Genomic DNA, 17,633 nt, shown 5'->3' with positions numbered 1-17,633 from the left:
GAAAAATATTTGACTGCTTTTGAAATGTGTTTAAAAAAGATTAAATTCTATTGTTCAAGGTCACATACGCATATCTGGTCCACCCAAATGTCATTTGAATTGAAAACGCAAACTTAGTGAGTCAACAATTTGCATTCACAATGTCTTTCCCTAATTACAGTGGGCCTATTATTTTCCCACCGCTACTTTTTTCTCATGCTAGATAACACGCAAAGTTAACTGCTAATTTGCTTCCCAGTGGACCTGGCAAACAGAAGCAAGCAAAACAAGGCGAAAGCAATCATTTGTCATGCTCGCCCACGATGATATAAAACAATCTGCTGTTGAGCAGAAGGAAACAGCTAATAAATCTGAGGCACGCATTGGGCTTGTTTTGATGATTTACTCATTAGATGATACGAGCACAACTGTCTGTGGTTGCTGTGGGAAATGGGGGAAGCCATCGGGTGAGCCCCCCCAGCCCCCACCCCAGTGACTCATTATGTTCTACGGAGGAGTGCAGCACATTGACATTACATAATCGCCCAATCCTGGTCCTCCCTTGTCTCCATTCCAGGTTGCCCACCCTCCCACTCACTCAAGCAAAACCATCTGGGAATGCAGAAGCAGATTCCACATGTGTGTGTTTAGCATTAGCAACAAACTTATATGGATGTGGAAAAATGTACAATATAGAGGTGCTGTGACTTTTGAGATCTTAAATGATGCTGGTCAATTGCAATTTTGGAGATATTTGAATGTTTTGTTTGAACTATAAAAGCAATGTGTTGTAACAGAGAAAAATCGAAACTTGACCGGATATAGCCTGTAAGGATTTGCTCACATCAAAACGGACAAATTTCGGTAAGATGTAAAGTATTCTATAATTTTTCCACGCACGCACACACACACGCACATTATTCAAAGGACATGTTGGTTCTTGGGCCACAGGATGTTCACTGGCCCTCTAAGGAAGTTCTAAATATGTATGGAGCAGGCTGAGAAGGAAGCAAAGACTTCCTGAGCATAAAGCCCAGATTCCAAAACAAAACAGAGGAAGCCTTCACAAAGTCGCTGTACAAAGACCAGAACCTCCACAACTTGGCTGGATAAAGAATGTTCCACGTCAGACAAGGTGGAGGAGGAAAGCCCCTCACTAGGTACGTAACTTTTGCTAGCCAAGGTTCAACCCTTGTTTTGAGTGGCTGGAAATTGTGTGACCACATTGTCTCAGCGGACTCAGTGGGAGTGCTAGAGCTTTTTTTTTTTTTTTCCATTCCTTTCATTTGGCCTCCTCTCACCCCCCATGTCCCACAACATTACCGCTACTTACTGTTGTAAACAAGCTCTAAAATTGAAAGCATTCCCATTTGAACTTGAACCAAAATTCAACAATATGCCTCAGGTCATCATCTAAGAAATATTGTGAGATTTCAGCATCTAAAACAATGTTTCTTAAACTAACTAAAAAATACTTCACATGGGAAAAGACAAGTTTGAAAAAGTAGATTAAAATCCAACAGATCCCATAAATCAAATGCAAATATAGTGAACTTAAAAGTTAAATAGAACAGAACTGTAATGAGCATGTGACTCTTGTGCCTCCCACTGTGATTGGCTAATGTGAAAAGAAGCAGGTCTGGTTTCACCACACCAATTCACAGGTTGTTTTTTTTGGGTGGGGGGGATCTGTCACAGTAATGAAATAAATGAATAAATGATCGAATAAATGCATGATTAAATAAATAGGCAAGTAATTTGGTTGTCGGGGTGAGTGGCTGCATGTTTGTATTGCAGGAAAAATGACAGGAAATGTGAATATTTATTCCCAATCGCATTTTGTTTTGCACCCAAGTCTTAGTTACTTGTTTTCGAGTGTCTGCTAATACAGTCTTGATCCAATACCACGGCAATGCATTACAAAGAAAACCAAAGAACCAAATATTTTAGTTGAATAAAAGATTGCCGACATAATTTCTTATATGGCTGAAAATAGGCAGTGGTTCAAAACAAGTGAACACATACTTTTTCTTGACTTTAGCAGAAAAAAAAAAATCATACAATTCTCATTTTTACCCGATACATATCGGCTAAAAATCATGTCATTGGCCTTGATTTCTACGACTTCACAAGTCAATTTACAAGGTATGCCACTGACGTCATGAACATTTACAGTGTGTTTTAATAGGTCAAAAACAATTCATTCAACATTAGAAGTCAATGATACAATTTCTCCTCAGATAAGAACAACTTGGAAGTCAACCAGTGTGTTCTACAGTAACATGCAACAGCCTGTTTTTAGTTTGACATGCTTCGGAATTGAGGACATGACCGTGTGGTGGAAGTCAAAGCCAATGAGAGGAGAAAAGCGGCAATGAAAACCTCCGCTGGGGGTTCTGAGGTCTCCACCAGCGGCGCCATGCTCGCAATTGATCCTTGTGAAGTGGTTCCCGCCTGCGGTCGGTTTTGGGAGGAAGGCAGAGCCAAACAAACTCAGGCCGAGACTCCCCCGCCAGAAAAGTCAAGGGGGGAGCGACGGGGCGGGGCCGCCGTCAGGCCACAGGGAAGCTGAACAAACAGCAGCGATAAGTAAGGAGTGACGAAAAACAGGCATAATTATGAAAGCGGAACGAGAGACAATGATGTTGTGGTGAAATCTCAAGACAAAACACCGGCGCATTTAGAAAAGCCCAATGATGGCCCTCGAGGATCGTAACAAGGCCCACTGCTGTTTATCTTTCCTCTGGAAAAAAATAGAGTGCTCCTTCTGTGCATTGAAGAGCAAAAACAAATACTTTTGAGAATCCTGAACAAATTCACATTAAAGTACTAATCATTGTGCTAAAAAGGAAGAATGATACAGGTAGCTGGTATGTTCAAATGGAAGGTTTATAGCTTATAAGTCTGATGAAAATTTTCCGCGTGTGACTTGTGAATTTCAACAATTTCTTGTGGATTTTATGTTAACACAGCAGTGATTGACTGTCTTGAGCATTAATCCGATGAACAATAAGGAGGATTAGCACATCAGTTCCTGCTGGCCCCGATTTAGAATTTGTAGAAGCAAAAGACACTGTTACGCAAGTTAAATCTAGCAAGCGCCAAACTTAGCAGCGTTGTGCTTCTATCACATTTTTCAATGTTGTTCTATGTCGTCTGCTACAAATTACAGTGTCAAAAGTATTTTGGGATGATATATGGTGAAATAATTATATAAGTTACAATTTTGTGGATATTGGACTTTTCAATTTGGGGGGGGGGGGGCTACCAGTGTAATATTATTGGATGGGCCTGGAGACCTTTTGTATTATGTTAGCTTTGGTGTCATCATTACCTTTTCGACTTGGGCTAAATTAACGATTTTGAACACCTCTCGACTCTTACAGTGCTAGCGACATTGGCAGGTTTAGCTAAGTGTATTTCCAATGTCTTTGGTTTCATTTGAATTAGGTGCAAATAACTATGTTAACATGTCCAACCATATAAATAGTTTAAAACACTTCTGGTATCAATATGTCGTAGCATCAATGTTTACATTTTTGGGTTTATTGGCACAGTGATTAAACTGTCTTTTCCTACTTTGTTGCTTTCATGTCAGTTCATTTAATTCACACCTGTCTGAAAAGCAAATATAAAAACCTGAGAGTTCCTTTCAAAGGAGGTTTGGGAAAAAAAAAAAAAGGTGTCTTGTATGAGCACTGTAATTTCTTGATCTTGTCAAAGAGGGTTTTGTAGGAAAGAAAAGACAGAGCAGCAGATGGGTTTAGGGATGTGCGTGATGATTTGAGGCGTGTCGAGGATTGGACCAGTCAGTGGTAATGTTAAATATAGCTGACAGCACAGCAGGCTGGAAACAATGAAACTTACTAAGAGGACCTGAACAAATCAGATTTTGGGGTAAAAATATGCAAAGGAGAGGCCCAAGTTTGAGATTTACACAACTATTACGACACATTCCCAGATGGATTTCGACATCGTCTTCCAGTTTTTCATCATCTTTTACTACTTCAAAATACTTCTTATACGATTGAGTGGTCACACCCCTTTGCTATTTTCTATTTTCTCAGATTTTTTAAATTTTATTTTATTTGGCCACCACTTGGCACACTGTTGCTGATTTGCTGACTCGAGTGATTTTGTTTGTAAAATTAAGTTTGAATAAAGTAACATAATTTTTCAACTTTGGCACTGGAAATTGGCATGATTGATACATTTCTAAGTCCAATTACATAAAATCTAATAAAATAGAAATTCCCTTCAGTGATTATAGAAACGATATTCATATTCTCGATTCAATTAAATGAATTATACAATGTATGTATGAATAATAAAAATATTATACGATAAAACTAACGGTATTAATGATCAGTAATGATCATTTCAAATAAATTAAAACTATTTTCTATTTGATGTGAAGTGATCACGCCATTGGTAGGTTAACCTGTTGCTTGTGTTGAACTTGGGCTGTTGCATTTTCATTTTTGTTAGGGGGGTCTGGTACATTTACCCATTTTGACAATGAAAAAACAAAAAATGACTCTTAACAAGCTTGTAGGAGGTTTGAACAGCGCAAACAAGAGCTGTTTGTCATCATGTCAAACTTGCTATTGGAATGGCTGCTAAAGTGATGAGACAATGGCAGCTGTGGCAGATACCGCATGCGGCGATGGGTGCTTTTTGTCGATGAGAATGGTCGTGATTAAAAGTCTGCCAGTGTTGGTTTTGCCATTTTTATTTTAAGCTGCTTCATAAATTATCGCTCGTAAAAGATTTCTTTTCAGTAGTTACAAAGAGGATAGTACACTTTGCGCTGGAATGGGTGGGAGGGCACTTGTTTGCTGACAAAGGAATTTTCTGTCGCCCCCACCTCCCATGATTGGTCAGTGACGGGTAACCAACATCACATCGCGACCAGTTCTTCCCGACAGGAAAATAATTTTCCATAGTGCAAGTCAGTAAAATGCGCTTCATCTTCAGTGTTTTCAATCCAGATACAGTCAAATTTTGTAAAATGATGAACAATAAAGGACAGCACTACAGCGCTACGACAAAAGTGGCATCTTCTTGGCTCCGTTTTCCCTTCTAGTCCCATTTCGAGAAGCTACGAGACAGCGGGAGAGGTTTCTTCGTGGGGTTTCGTTCCCCCCTTGCTTAGCTCCCCTAGCGTGGTCCAATCATACTAGTGTTTCTGCAACAATCCTGTGCTTGTGACTAGGATACCTGCTGCTGGATTTGCTGCAGGAACTCACAGTAGGAGGGTGCTGACTCAGAGCAATCTTCCACCAGGTGCTGGAAGAACGTCGCTTTCGCTGAAGCATCATCCCTAAAGATTGAGAAATAGTCAGACGTTTCACTCCCTCGTCAGAATAGAAGTGTATCTGGAATTTGGTTAATGGTGGAGGTTAATGTTTTATTTGGTCGGGTTTTGAATATTGCCTTTTTTTTTCTTCATTTTTATACGTCAACTTCATTTTCATTAAAATGAAGATACTGAACTTATCTGTCTTGCATTTAAATCGAGGTTAAAAATTCTTTTTTTTTTTCCATACACGACCAGGGTATTTTAACTTCAAAATATTTTTTTGCCCAAAATACGATTCTTGCCACTAAACTTTTTTTAGTTGACCACATTTTATCCCCACTTTGCTTATAGATGTCATTTCCTTATCGGTTTGTAAATGCTTTTAAATACTGTACCTTAAATTATATGAAGCACATTGAGTGTGCATAAAATGTCAGCCGAAAATATGTGAGTATGAAAATATATGTATACGGAACATAAAGTTGAGCCTCCTTGTCTTATTTCCTCAAATACACCCCCCCATACAACACCGCACATGACTAGGCGCAACTATGAGTGTTCACGTCTTGAGTGAGCCACACCCAGCGCAGCGCGTTCATTGGAATATTTATGAAAGCTTTTGTATAGTGAGTGTGACTCTTTAAAACACACACAATGGGGCCAAGTCGAGAAATGCCGTCGATTTTAAGAATTTGTATCAAAGTTCGAAAACGGCGGGTCAAGCATCAAACCAATAGCCTCTTACCATTGTTCACGATTACGACATCAAGTGTCTTCAATAAAGATAAAAGTTCAGAAGAGAAAACCTCTGTCAAATCTCATCAGTCATTCTCATTGATCGTTAATAGGAACTTATATCAGTCCATGTACTTTTGGATTCACACAAAATAATTGGACATGTCCAAGATACTGTAAATCTGCCTGGTATTTATCTGTCCAAGTTTCAGACCACTGGTGAGCAAAACGACAATAATGATTGCTCTGGAAGGAGAAGGCGGCTAAAACAATAGACTCCCGAGGAAGCAGTCGCCCCCGTTCACAGACAAGAACTTCCTCTCAAGTAATCACTGCGATTGTGACAAAAAGATGACGAGAACACATGCGGTGAGATTCATCAGTGGCCCTTTTTGTTTTGCAAGCAATTCTGTACAAGTTACGTCAAGTACGTCTGCCACAATGAGACAAAAGTACTGGGTCGTTATCTGGTGTGCCACATTATGTGGCACGTACCAAGCAGGAAAAAAAGGTAGACAATTCCAAGTGACATCATGACACCACTTACTTGACGACATGCACGATGGAGCTGAAAGCTCTGTTGTCCTGCAGCCAGTCGAGGAACGCTCGCACCCTCTCAGACAACGGCGTGCGCAGCTCAGGAATGCAACTCTGCCAGAAACAGCATCACCACAAACAGCAATAAAAATCAACAACAACAAAAACACGCTTCTCAACGCTGCAAATGGGATTCAGCCGCACAATGCGGTGTGGAGGGTAAAAAAGGAAGTTTGGAATGTTTGGCATGTAGGTGGTTCTGGAAGGCATCAACCTGCCTTGTGAAAAAGAGAGACAAATACGCTGACAAATGGGGTCCACCCAGTTGGCCGGAACATTCTGGAGGTAAAAAAGCAACAACAGCAGGTCTGATTTGCTGCACTTGCTTTTTTTTCCCTTGACTCCCACACAAACATACAGCACCTTCCAGTGAAACTCATGTTCACAGGAGCTCACCTACATAGCTTTTGCTTTTTACGGCAGGGCCTGGTCACGATTTTCTGACACCAATTCAGCAGGCTTGCTTTTTAGAGTACTTTGTGGTCTTACTCACCATATTAGGGGGGAGTGAAGCGTAGTTAGGGTAGTTCAGAACATCTTGGATGAACATCTCATTGCAGCATTTGCCAACCCAAAGGTAAAACACCTGCACAGATGTAAGAGATAAGCAAATGTTTTAAGGATGAAGATGAAAAATGCAACACCAAGTGTAGCGGTGACATGACACACAATTGGTACGTTACTAAGCACTGTCTGCAGTATAATGGCATGGGTATAATATGATATCCACTTTCGCTGTCAGGAATAAAAAGCAGGTAAATCCTTGTCTCAGCAAAAGGATGCAAAAGCTGAAATGAACAATCACAAACTAAGTCTTTGAAGGCATCACTGTTGAGCAGTAAAAGGATTCTTTAGATTAATGGTTCTTAACCTTGTTGGAGGTACCAAACCCCACCAGTTTCATATGCGCATTCACCGAACCCCTCTTTAGTGAAAAATCAAATTGTTTTTTTTTTTTTTCCTTTCAAATTCAAGACAGAAGTTTTTTACTGGTGCGCAAAATGAGCCATGCATGAACATCACCTTGTTCAAAGAACAAAACCAATACAATGAACGAACTCACAACAAATGACATACCTGCAAATCAATGTAACTTCTGCTTTTGCGAGACCAGTTCAAATATGTGCCATCATGAATTTACACGACATTCAGGTGTGTTTGGACCTCCGCGGCGGAGGCTCTGCCGAACCCCTGAGACCGACTCACCAAACCCCTAGGGTTCCATCGAACCCAGGTTAAGAACCACTGCTTTAGATGAATACGTACGCTGCCGCAGTCCATGAGGAAAGCGCCATCTCTGCTCAGCCTCTCGGCAGACAGGTGGAGGAGCGGAGGCTGCGGGACCAGCGTGTCGTTGAGGTGAAGCGCTCCCTGCAGGTACAACACAGTGATTGCAATCAACTTGCTGAAGGATAATTCCTGTTTGGCTTCCTCACCTGATCAGACATGTTGTCCAGACGATACAGGTCGGGGTGCACCATCCGCATCAGCTGCTGCAGCGGCTGCGTCTTGAACTCGCACATGGCGAAGACACGCTCGTCCAGGCGTGTGCTCGTTCCCGTACGAAATGCTACCTGTGAGGCAAAACACATTGGCCGGCGTGAATCTAAGCAGTGCCGTGACAGGACACCAAAATGAAGTTTGTGAAAAAGCCAGCAACACCTGTTTGAGCAGAGAGAGGATGTACAGCGGGAAAAGGCGCATTCCGGCGGGCACCACAAGGCCAGACTGCTGCAGGTTGGACACGTTATTTTTGTAGGCGCTCAAGAAGTCCACCGCTGCGTTTGTCAAGGCATCCCGAGCATCCAGCAGGCTGGATGAAACGGAGCGGTCGATCGCTGTAAAAAAACAACAACAAAAAAACACATTAAGATTAATACCAAACATTTAGCCCACAAAAGGTCAGCGGATGTCGAAAGGTGACTCACCCATGTTTGCCAGCAGGCAAGTAATGGCCTGGATATCGGCGCCGGCGTACACATCGCTCAGTTGGTTGACCACAGGTAGACAAAGAGTATGGACCCGGATACGCCTCTTGCCTGCAATAATACACGGATGCTCGGTAATATGCGATAACGCAGACATTTGACATCTAGCCATCAACCTATTTTCATGTCCATTATGAGAGAGCAAAACGCCAAAACGTTGGAGCTCAAACAAGTTTAAGCATGTGACTCATGATGCAAAATGAATTCTTGACTTCAAGACCCTCTTACCTTTACTGGACGTGTAAAGCAGAGCCGCCTGGAAACACGCCAGAGAAGAGTCAACCAGCGAGTCGTCAATCGACATCTGGACAGCGAAGGCCGAGTCCGGGTTGACGTTAGCGAGGGACAGCAGGTCGGTGGAGCGCACAAAGAAATTGCCGTGGAATGTGTGGATAGATAATCCTAAGGGCAAAAAAAGTAAATAAAATGAACGATCATCAACTGTTTCAAGCGGCACAGTGGTTAATATATATGTGGGAGGGCTACCTTTTGTGCATCGTATTCTCATGACTGCCTCAAAGCCCAACTTCCTGCTGAGGTAGCGCTCAAGATCCTTTTGGAACTTCTCCAACTGGGCTGGGTTGTGGATGTGATGAAAGGAAGGGTAGTAGAAGATGCTGCCCGCAGAGTACTTGGAGATGCACGCTGGAAACAAAAAGTATTGGAAAACAAAAAATGAACAAGTGTTTGTCACGCCTCAGACCATTGTGCAAAGTTGAGAACCTTACCAAGCGTAGCCAGGTCAGCGTACTGTGAGCTGAGAAGAAAAAGATCAACACCTATCTGTTGTCCTGAGCAATCCAGTGCAAATTTCTTGTAGAAGTCTGTGGCGGGGCCAAGATGCTGCACTCCCTGCAAACACAAGTGTGTATGTGGGGTGGGGCTAAAAATAAGCCTAACCGCTGATCGATCAATCACGTGCCAGCATTCTTCTCTTGCCTCCTTGCTCTACCTTGGCACTGGAGCGCTGGCTGGGGTCCTCCCTGGACTGCAGTGAGCCGACGCCCAACGTGGGAAGCTTTGTCTGGAACACGCTGACCCGCCCGCCGGTGGGTGACATGAGCATGAAGGCGGCTTGCAGGGCAGGGCCCAGCGCGCTGTGCATCTCCCTGCTCTGGCTGAACATGGCAGGGAGGGAGGTCAGCAGGTCTTTGATAAGCTGCATGAAGGGGATGCAAGAATAGAATTCACCCTGAGTAAAACAACACGCACGCAAACACAAATGGAATGGAAGATTTGAGTAAGTGAGCTACCTACCTCTTTACTCTCCTTCCAGTTCACCATTAGACTGTCATGAGATGGTACGAATACATCTGAAAAAGGTCAATACAATATTCCAATCAGGGGACTTTTTTTTTAATGGCTTGCCTACAAATACCAGTTTGGTCTCGAGACTACCTGCCATAAAATGTGGCACTACAAAGGTAGGGAGAAGTAGTGCACTACCTATTTCCAAAAATATCTTTAAATGAGACATTCTGTATTTTGCTATAATGTGATATCACATAACAGCTACTTGACAAAAAAAAAAAAAAAAAAAAACGATTAGTGTTACCCAATTAGTGATAACTTGCTAAAATTATTTGTCCTTGAAGAGTATAGACTTTGGAAGTTTTAAACTGTTTTCTAATGTCGCCTTTAACCGTTGACCAGCTCAGTGGCCTAGTAGTAGAGTGTCCGCCCTGAGACTGGAAGGTTGTGGGTTCAAACCCCGGCCGGGTCATACCAAAGACTCTAAAAATGGGACCCATTGCCTCCCTGCTTGGCACTCAGCATTAAGGGTTGGAATTGGGGGGTTAGATCACCAAATGATTCCCGAGCGCGGCACCGCTGCTGCTCACTGCTCCCCTCTCCCCCAGGGGATGGATCAAAATCACATGGGGATGGGTTAAATGCAGAGGACAAATTTCACCACACCCAGATGTGTGTGTGACGATGATCATTGGGACTTTAACTTTAACTTTAAACGCAGAGTTCAATGTCATAAAGCAAAAAAAAATGATGATAATGAAAAGTCAATCGCTCAGTACCGTCAATATCAGTCACCACCAGCATCTGAGGTTGAGACAATCCCTCCTGGAGGTTGTAGAAATGGACGCTGCTGTCAAAAGTGAGAAATCCCACTTTGGTACGAGAGTCTCCGGGCAACCTAAGAAACACCACAACTAATTTTTAACCCCTATGATCTGTTTTTAGGTAGAAAAGCTTTTTTATTTCATTTTATTCATGATCCTGGCACTCACTTATCCAGATTCTCTAGGAGCGACTCGCAGAAATATTTCAGGTAGCCGCTTTCCACTGCATTCTGTGAAACATCCAGCACGAACAGGTAGACTGCTGGCTGAGGGGGGCGTAACTGTCGACAAGTTTATTATTAGAACTGTGGTGGCATTATATCAAATTACACTCAGTAGCCACAAAACATGGTAAAGCCCTTATAACAGTGTATCAAAAGCAGCATCAGCATCTCTCGCTTTGCATTCCATTGGCTGTATGAAGCGAAACGAGACAACCATCTAGTGGACAAATACACTCAAAGCAAGGAGGCGGTCCTCACCATGTAGTCTGAGGAGGCGATGAATTCCACAGTGGCGTTCTGGACTTCAGGTCTCTTGTGGGGTTCGCCGTATGACCTCGTTACCGGGTTGTACATGAACTCATCAGGGACTAGAATATAAAGGACAGAACATCAATTCAGCGCGAAAGGTAGCTGAGCTCGATTAATGAAGCAAAGTTGCATGAACGTTTTCGTACCATCGTTGACCCGATAGCAGAGGTTACACTTCCACCGGTGCTGGTCCAGGAAGGTAACAAAGGGGTTGATGTAGGTGCGGCAGTGGCGACAGCGCACAATGGTGTTAGACGTGATGACTGGTAGTTGCTGCAAAGAGACTTTCATTAAAATGATGTTATTTGGTCAAATGTGATGCTGAAAGGGACATCTGATATCTGTCCTATTGTTTCGTAACAATGTTGCTAATTTGCATAATAAACACTCCCACATATTCTATTGTTTTTATGGGCACTCATTTTTTTTCTGAATTGTCTTAAGTATTTGAACAAAAACATTCAGACATGTTATTGGCAATTTTTTTTTTTTGTGGTAGCCTTCCTAATTTAGAGCTCCGATCCCACCTGTAGATCTCTGAAGGGGTGAAGGAGGAGGCCAAGAGGCAGTCTGGCCTTATTGAGCAGAGCCTGCGTTTGAGGAATGCTGGTCAGGGTACACCGGAATGTCCTTACAGAAGAGTAAACATGAACTTTATTTGCATCCTTTAATTTAAAGCATTTAAGAGGCGGTTAAAACCTTTACGTACTGTGGGCTGCAGTTGACCTTTTTAAGCTCGGAACTCAGGTTGGGTTCAGGGGCCTCCAAAGGTCTTGGGGGGAGGAGATTCCTCTCCTGCAGCAGGTTGAGAGGCCTGAGCGCCTCAACCTCCAGCTCTGGCACCCCACTCAGACCTCCCAGAGCCGCAGACAGCTGAGACATACTCGGAAAAGGCTGCATGCAACTCAAGGAAGTGAGTATGGGAATTTTTTCTGCTGTCTAACACATTTGACTAAAGACGAACCTGGGAGTACTGCTGGTAGCCCGTCGGTCCAAGGAGGTCCCGAGAAGCTGGCGAGTCCGCGAGTGAGGTTGGTCCATGCTGATAAACCGGCTGCGCACCGGGGTAACCATAGCTACTGTAGCGATTGGTCATATTGGTGGAAGCTGGCACAGAATCTGCACCAGAGTTCAGTTTGCCATCAAATAATGCACTAAACATTTTCTGAATTAGATCTGTTATTTTAGCAATGACATTATGAAAGTAATATATAGATTTCTTTAAAAAATATGTCAAATTCACAGAGGACTACTCGATGTGCATAAAGCAACACGGAGGTAACGGCTGTAAACAAAATTGTGATGAAACCAACCAATCCAGTGATAGTCCAAAATGTGTGACTCACAAGGTAATAAAGAGCATGTTTATAAGACCCCCCCACCTTCCATACCTGGATAACTGCCTCCTTCCAGGGAATCATAGCTGTTTGGCACCGGCGACGCACTGCCGGTGGTGGACGACGATGTGTCACCTCCTGAAAAAGCATCACAGTGACACCGAGGAAATTAAATTAGGAAATGGAAATGAAAGGTGTGAAGGATGGTGGCACTGTCAGGAACAGGGGGAGCAGGGAATAGATTAGCTTGACTGCTTGGGTTATGGATGTGTGTCGTTTGGAATATGAAAAAGAAATGTGAAATATGAAAAAGAAAGAAAAGATGGTTTTGTCCCACAACAAATCCCAGCTGCAGGCCAGACAAACTCAAGGGATCTAATTAGTGCCGACTAAATCGGATTTATAAACTGGGGGATTATCTGATCTGGTTGGTACACTTAAGACACCTAAATGGCTGAGGAACGTGAACAATGGAAGTCATTGGGCTGGAAAGTTAATGGCGAAATGTTACATCAAAAGCACACCTGCTTCCTCATCCTCTTCTTCCTCATCGTCATCCTCATCATCCTCCGAGCTGGATGACGAGGGGGCTGCGGTTGGACCCGAGGCCGAGCTAGCGCCACTATTAGCGCCATATCCATACTGCATGCCTGTTGGAAATGGGAGGAGGGCAAAGAAAGCGAGCAAGAGTGATGTCTTCTTTCATGTTACTTTGAAACAACTTGTAAGGTATCTCGGCCAAGGTCAAGAAAAAGGCTCTTGACATTACTTCGACAAATTTCAATAAAAGTTTTAAGACATTTTAAGAAGGTGGCAATATTAAAGTAAAATAAGTTCAGAAAAACCTTCTTGATTGGCCAGCAACATTATTAAAGCAATAAGCCTTTTTTGGATTATTTGGTGACAATGTGTTATTTACCTTCATGGTGGCTTGGTGAGGAATGCAGTGATGTGGTCGGTGTTCCTGAGGACGGTTGCGTTCCCTTTGTATAGGAATGGTAGTTTAGAGAGGCATGAGGGTCGTAGTTTTGGTGAGCTGTGTTTGCGACTGCGATGAGAAAAAGGACAAGAGAAAATGATTTGAAAGCGTATTTTAATTGCCGTTTTTTGTCATTGTTGAAAGTTTGGAAGCGGACGAAATGGATCAGTGGTGTGGGTTGCTAAAGAACTCAAAACAATCTGTGAGGGCTTCCTGTGTGTGAGTGTAGTTTGCATGTTTTCCCTGCGCACGTGTTTGTTTTGTCTGGGTATTCCTGTTTCGACCCATCAAAGACATGAATGTCAAGTTCACTGACACTCTAAATAGTCCATAGTTGTGAACGTGCGCGTGAATGATTGCTTGTTCAAATGTGCCCTGCGAATGGCCATTGACCAGTCCAGGGTGGCCAAAGTCATCTGCTTCACAAACTATTCTACAAAAGATCACGTCACAAAGCAGAACAAAGAGTTTCAAGACCAGCTCATACCTGTGCTTCCTTGACCATTAACAGCTGGTGCCATTTGAGTGGGAGGAGTCTCTTTGTACCCAGGATGCATTGCAGCAGGTGCTGCTGCTGTTGTAATAGGACCTGGTTGGAGGTTGCTGTACAGCGTCACTTCCGGCGTAGTGGCAGTCTGGCTAGAGACCAGAGTGCCATACTGGCTCGTCCCCGACGCAGACGGGTACGAAACGATAGGGTAGACAGGAGACTCAAGACCGCTAGATGGTGCCGGCAACAATGTAGGCTGCTGCTGCTGACATTGAGCTGACGGTGCATGGTATGATGCCTGTCTGTAATAACCTGCTGGAGTGGCACAGGACGGAAGCTGCTCCTGGAACCGGGCGTAGTGGCCGCTTGGCGGTGGCGCCGAGGAGTGTATGGCGACGGTGTCTCGCTGGGGCGCCAAGCACGGGGGTGGTACATGACGGTGATTCGGGTAGCAGTTGTTCACATGGTGAGTACTGTTTGTGGCGGGGGGTTTGCTGGACACGCCAGTGCAGTGTGACGAGATGGTGGGGTAGTTCTGTTGCTGAAGTGGGGCTCCATAGTAAACCATGGTAGGATGTGTGGTGGTGTATGTCTGAACTGGACCTAGGAGATAAAAAGCAGAATTAAATGTGGTGGGAGAAGATAATAAAATAAAAATCTTTTTTATTATTTGTAGCAGTCATATAAAAAGGAATACCAAATACAGCAGCTCTCGTGATAGTTGGTAAATGCGCTACATTCATTTCACGTTCGTCCAAAATATCAACCAGTTCATAAACTGAAGTTCTTTGTACGAGTTAAGGTACAACAACGTGTTGAATATGACCTGGATCTCCACACACGTGGGGGCGGGGCGGTGGACTTGCGCATGCACGTCTCAAAACGGAAACGCCAAATAATCGTTTATCCTCGATGATATCAATTTGTCTGCAGCCAATATCGTGATTATGATTAAAATTTTGATTAATTGAGCACCCTTAGCTCTTACTGCCCTAGCTAAAAGGTTTGAAAACCCTGTAGTAAGGTAGCTTGAACGCCTCGTATGGAAGTCCTGCATCTGCTCCCAATGCCTTTATTGCCTTTCATTTCTTCTTTTATCTGCTTTGATGGTTTCTTAAATTACAAAGGAGATGCTAAATATCTGTGTTCGTACTTAGCTGCACGCAAGTTTCATCCTAATAGCTCAGCAGTTTGGTGCGCTACTAATCTAAACATGTCTCCACTAAGAGTAAATACAAGTCACACTAGTCACATTGATGTCTGGGACACATTGATACATTTTGCTTCTTTATGTGGCGCAAAGTTAACGGATTGTTTGCTCATTGACGCTAGGCTAACGTTAGCATCTTCGTTCAAGTTGTTAGCATCAAACTAGTGCTTAAATTGGCTTACATTACGACACATCCCAAATGTAACACTAATACCCTTTTGTTTGTGTTATTTTTATTTCCAAGCTAAGATTAAGTAATTACACGAAGGCTGAAAGTGACAAATATTCAATTATTCCATTAGCATTAGCATGCTAAAAGCCAAAGAAGCCGGCTAATCGCATCATCTGGCCTGCTTTACCATTCTGTCGAGGGGGAGCAACTCCACCGTTCGGCGTAGGGGTCTGACCGTAGCCCAAGAAGCCGTTCGCTCGTGCAGACATCACTTCGGCGGCCCTCCCGACCTCACAGATACACTGCTGGGTCCCAAAAAAAAAAAAATCACATGAGTGTCACTCGGCGCCGAGCTGCCCGAAGCGTACGTTCCGCTGTCAGAGAGGCCTCAGATGGTAAACGAACACCCGGGTTTGAGCTGGGTCAGTGGGCAAGATGAGTAAGGTCCGGGAGAGCCGCGGACAGGATGTTGTCAAGGCTTCACCGTCTCCTGCCGGTCCTTTCGGTGCGTTCCATGACAATCGGAATGTAAAGCTTCCAATTGAAAACTAGGAACTGAATCACCCTCTCTATTGAAATCCGATAAGATGCCCCCACCCCCACCCCCCCATGTAACACCCTTACTTTTCAAAAGTGATTGAAAATCATACAGATGAACATTATTGCCCATTACTGGAACGCTTTTATGATTTTTGAAATACGACGCCTGTATTCCGTTTGATCTGTACGCAAGTTTAGCTATACCCTGCCATCTTCCGCACAACGAAGGTATTACATTACATTACATTACATTACATTACATTACATTACATTATGTGCGATCTTCAAACCAACAATGAGGAAAGAATACCGTTATAATACAAGGCATTCACATGTTTATGTTTTTAATTTATTTTTTACAGTTTAATTTGTAACATGTTTTAATGTGTCACCTGGAAGTTTCAGGTACAAGGAAATTATAATTTCTGTTACAGTTAATGACAAAAACTGTGATCATCTTGACATTTAGTGACCTCTCGTGGTCAATGTAAGCAGTATGTGGGACTGTGTACACCACTACTCCTATTACATATTATCCATTCATATATTATTTAAAGAAAAAACCTTACTGGGACATCTGTTTAATTTTGGACTAATTAAAGGCTACTCAAAGAGTGGCAGGCTTATGTTGAATGTGAGTGGTCATTTCTGTCCACATTGTCTCAGTTGCATTATTTTGATCACCCTGCTTGAAAAGTGTTTTTTTTTTTTTTCTCAATTGAGTTGGAGAGTTTAAAGATCACATTATCGCTGGAAAACGTCTTGATATGATTTGTCATGGTATGAACAATTTAGCGTCATGTAATTGCGGCTCACACGATTCAGTGCAAAATTGTGCTTACTGACGACGCTAAAGTGTAAAAAATCTGATAATAGTGATCAAGACCTTTGAAGGACTAACCTAAGGCAGCTTTTTGTAACATGTTCCAGTTAAATGTTCCATAATTGACATATAAAAACAAAGAGCTGCATGTCATATAAAAGACAGAACCCCGCAACGCATGGCAGCTCAGGGACCCTCTGCAGCAATAAAGGGCATCGCAGTTAACGGCCCTCTCGGCGTGGGGCTTGCGCATGACCTCACCTCCCATTCAAACACTTTCACGTGTGTGTAAATTATTGCCGAGTAAGTTCTATACAATGTGACGAAATGCTGCTAGACCCCACTGCACATGTGGCCTCGTGTTAAGACCATTGTAATAAATGTTTGGGATAATCAACGGTGCACACTGGCAGTGCCTCGTTCACTATGGGTATTCGCTGCTTGAGGCGATCATAAAAAAATAACTAAAAATCACCTATACAGTGCGGGAGGAGAGAGGAAAAGGGGCGACACGTAAGCTTAGTCTGTAAAATGTGGTGAGCTCATGACTGTAACATTAATGTTAAGTGCTTGTAAAATGTCTCTTTACTCTGCATGACCTCAGAAACAGGGGCCAATGAGAAATGTGGTAAATAACAGAGTTGCTATTTTGGAGGTTTTTAATGAAACAGTCCAGATCAGGGTATATTGAGAGGAACTGCCTGAATACAGATAGTTGCGTTTTTCGGGGTGGTTGAGTTGTTTTTGGTGACGAGTGGGTGAGAGGTGATGGAAGGGGATCATAATCATGAGTTGTCATCCTGTCGTATTTCTCCCTGATCTATGTGCTTGCTCAGCTGCCTTCATGACCCTTTTTCACATCCACAATCTTAG

The 17,633-nt window shown here is 43.1% G+C and overlaps 1 protein-coding gene across 2 annotated transcripts; it reads right to left on the bottom strand.

Moving 5' to 3' along the window:
- Positions 1-4,695: 4,695 nt before the first annotated feature.
- sec24b (SEC24 homolog B, COPII coat complex component) lies at positions 4,696-15,958 on the bottom strand. Of its 2 annotated transcripts, none has more exons than XM_088398760.1 (24): positions 15,585-15,958; positions 14,013-14,618; positions 13,466-13,594; positions 13,071-13,196; positions 12,601-12,684; positions 12,174-12,328; positions 11,919-12,103; positions 11,737-11,839; positions 11,356-11,482; positions 11,159-11,268; positions 10,845-10,957; positions 10,632-10,750; positions 9,859-9,914; positions 9,554-9,760; positions 9,330-9,453; positions 9,088-9,246; positions 8,830-9,003; positions 8,542-8,652; positions 8,276-8,451; positions 8,050-8,187; positions 7,880-7,984; positions 7,107-7,199; positions 6,564-6,667; positions 4,696-5,302 (listed from the first exon to the last, which is right to left on the bottom strand). In XM_088398760.1, exons 1-24 carry the CDS (start codon positions 15,664-15,666, stop codon positions 5,191-5,193), a joined length of 3,498 nt encoding a protein of 1,165 aa, XP_088254886.1. In that variant the 5' UTR covers positions 15,667-15,958; the 3' UTR covers positions 4,696-5,190. The 2 variants fall into 2 exon arrangements, with proteins under 2 accessions (XP_088254886.1, XP_088255620.1); XM_088399494.1 differs by lacking the exon at positions 15,585-15,958 and adding an exon at positions 14,713-14,832.
- Positions 15,959-17,633: the final 1,675 nt, after the last annotated feature.

Source organism: Syngnathus floridae, chromosome 1, assembly GCF_059516105.1.
Source record: "Syngnathus floridae isolate MCC-2025c chromosome 1, RoL_Sflo_1.0, whole genome shotgun sequence".
Classification (NCBI taxonomy): domain Eukaryota; kingdom Metazoa; phylum Chordata; class Actinopteri; order Syngnathiformes; family Syngnathidae; genus Syngnathus; species Syngnathus floridae.
The sequence above is the reverse complement of the archived record's forward strand: the minus strand, read 5'-3'. Positions and strand labels throughout refer to the sequence as shown.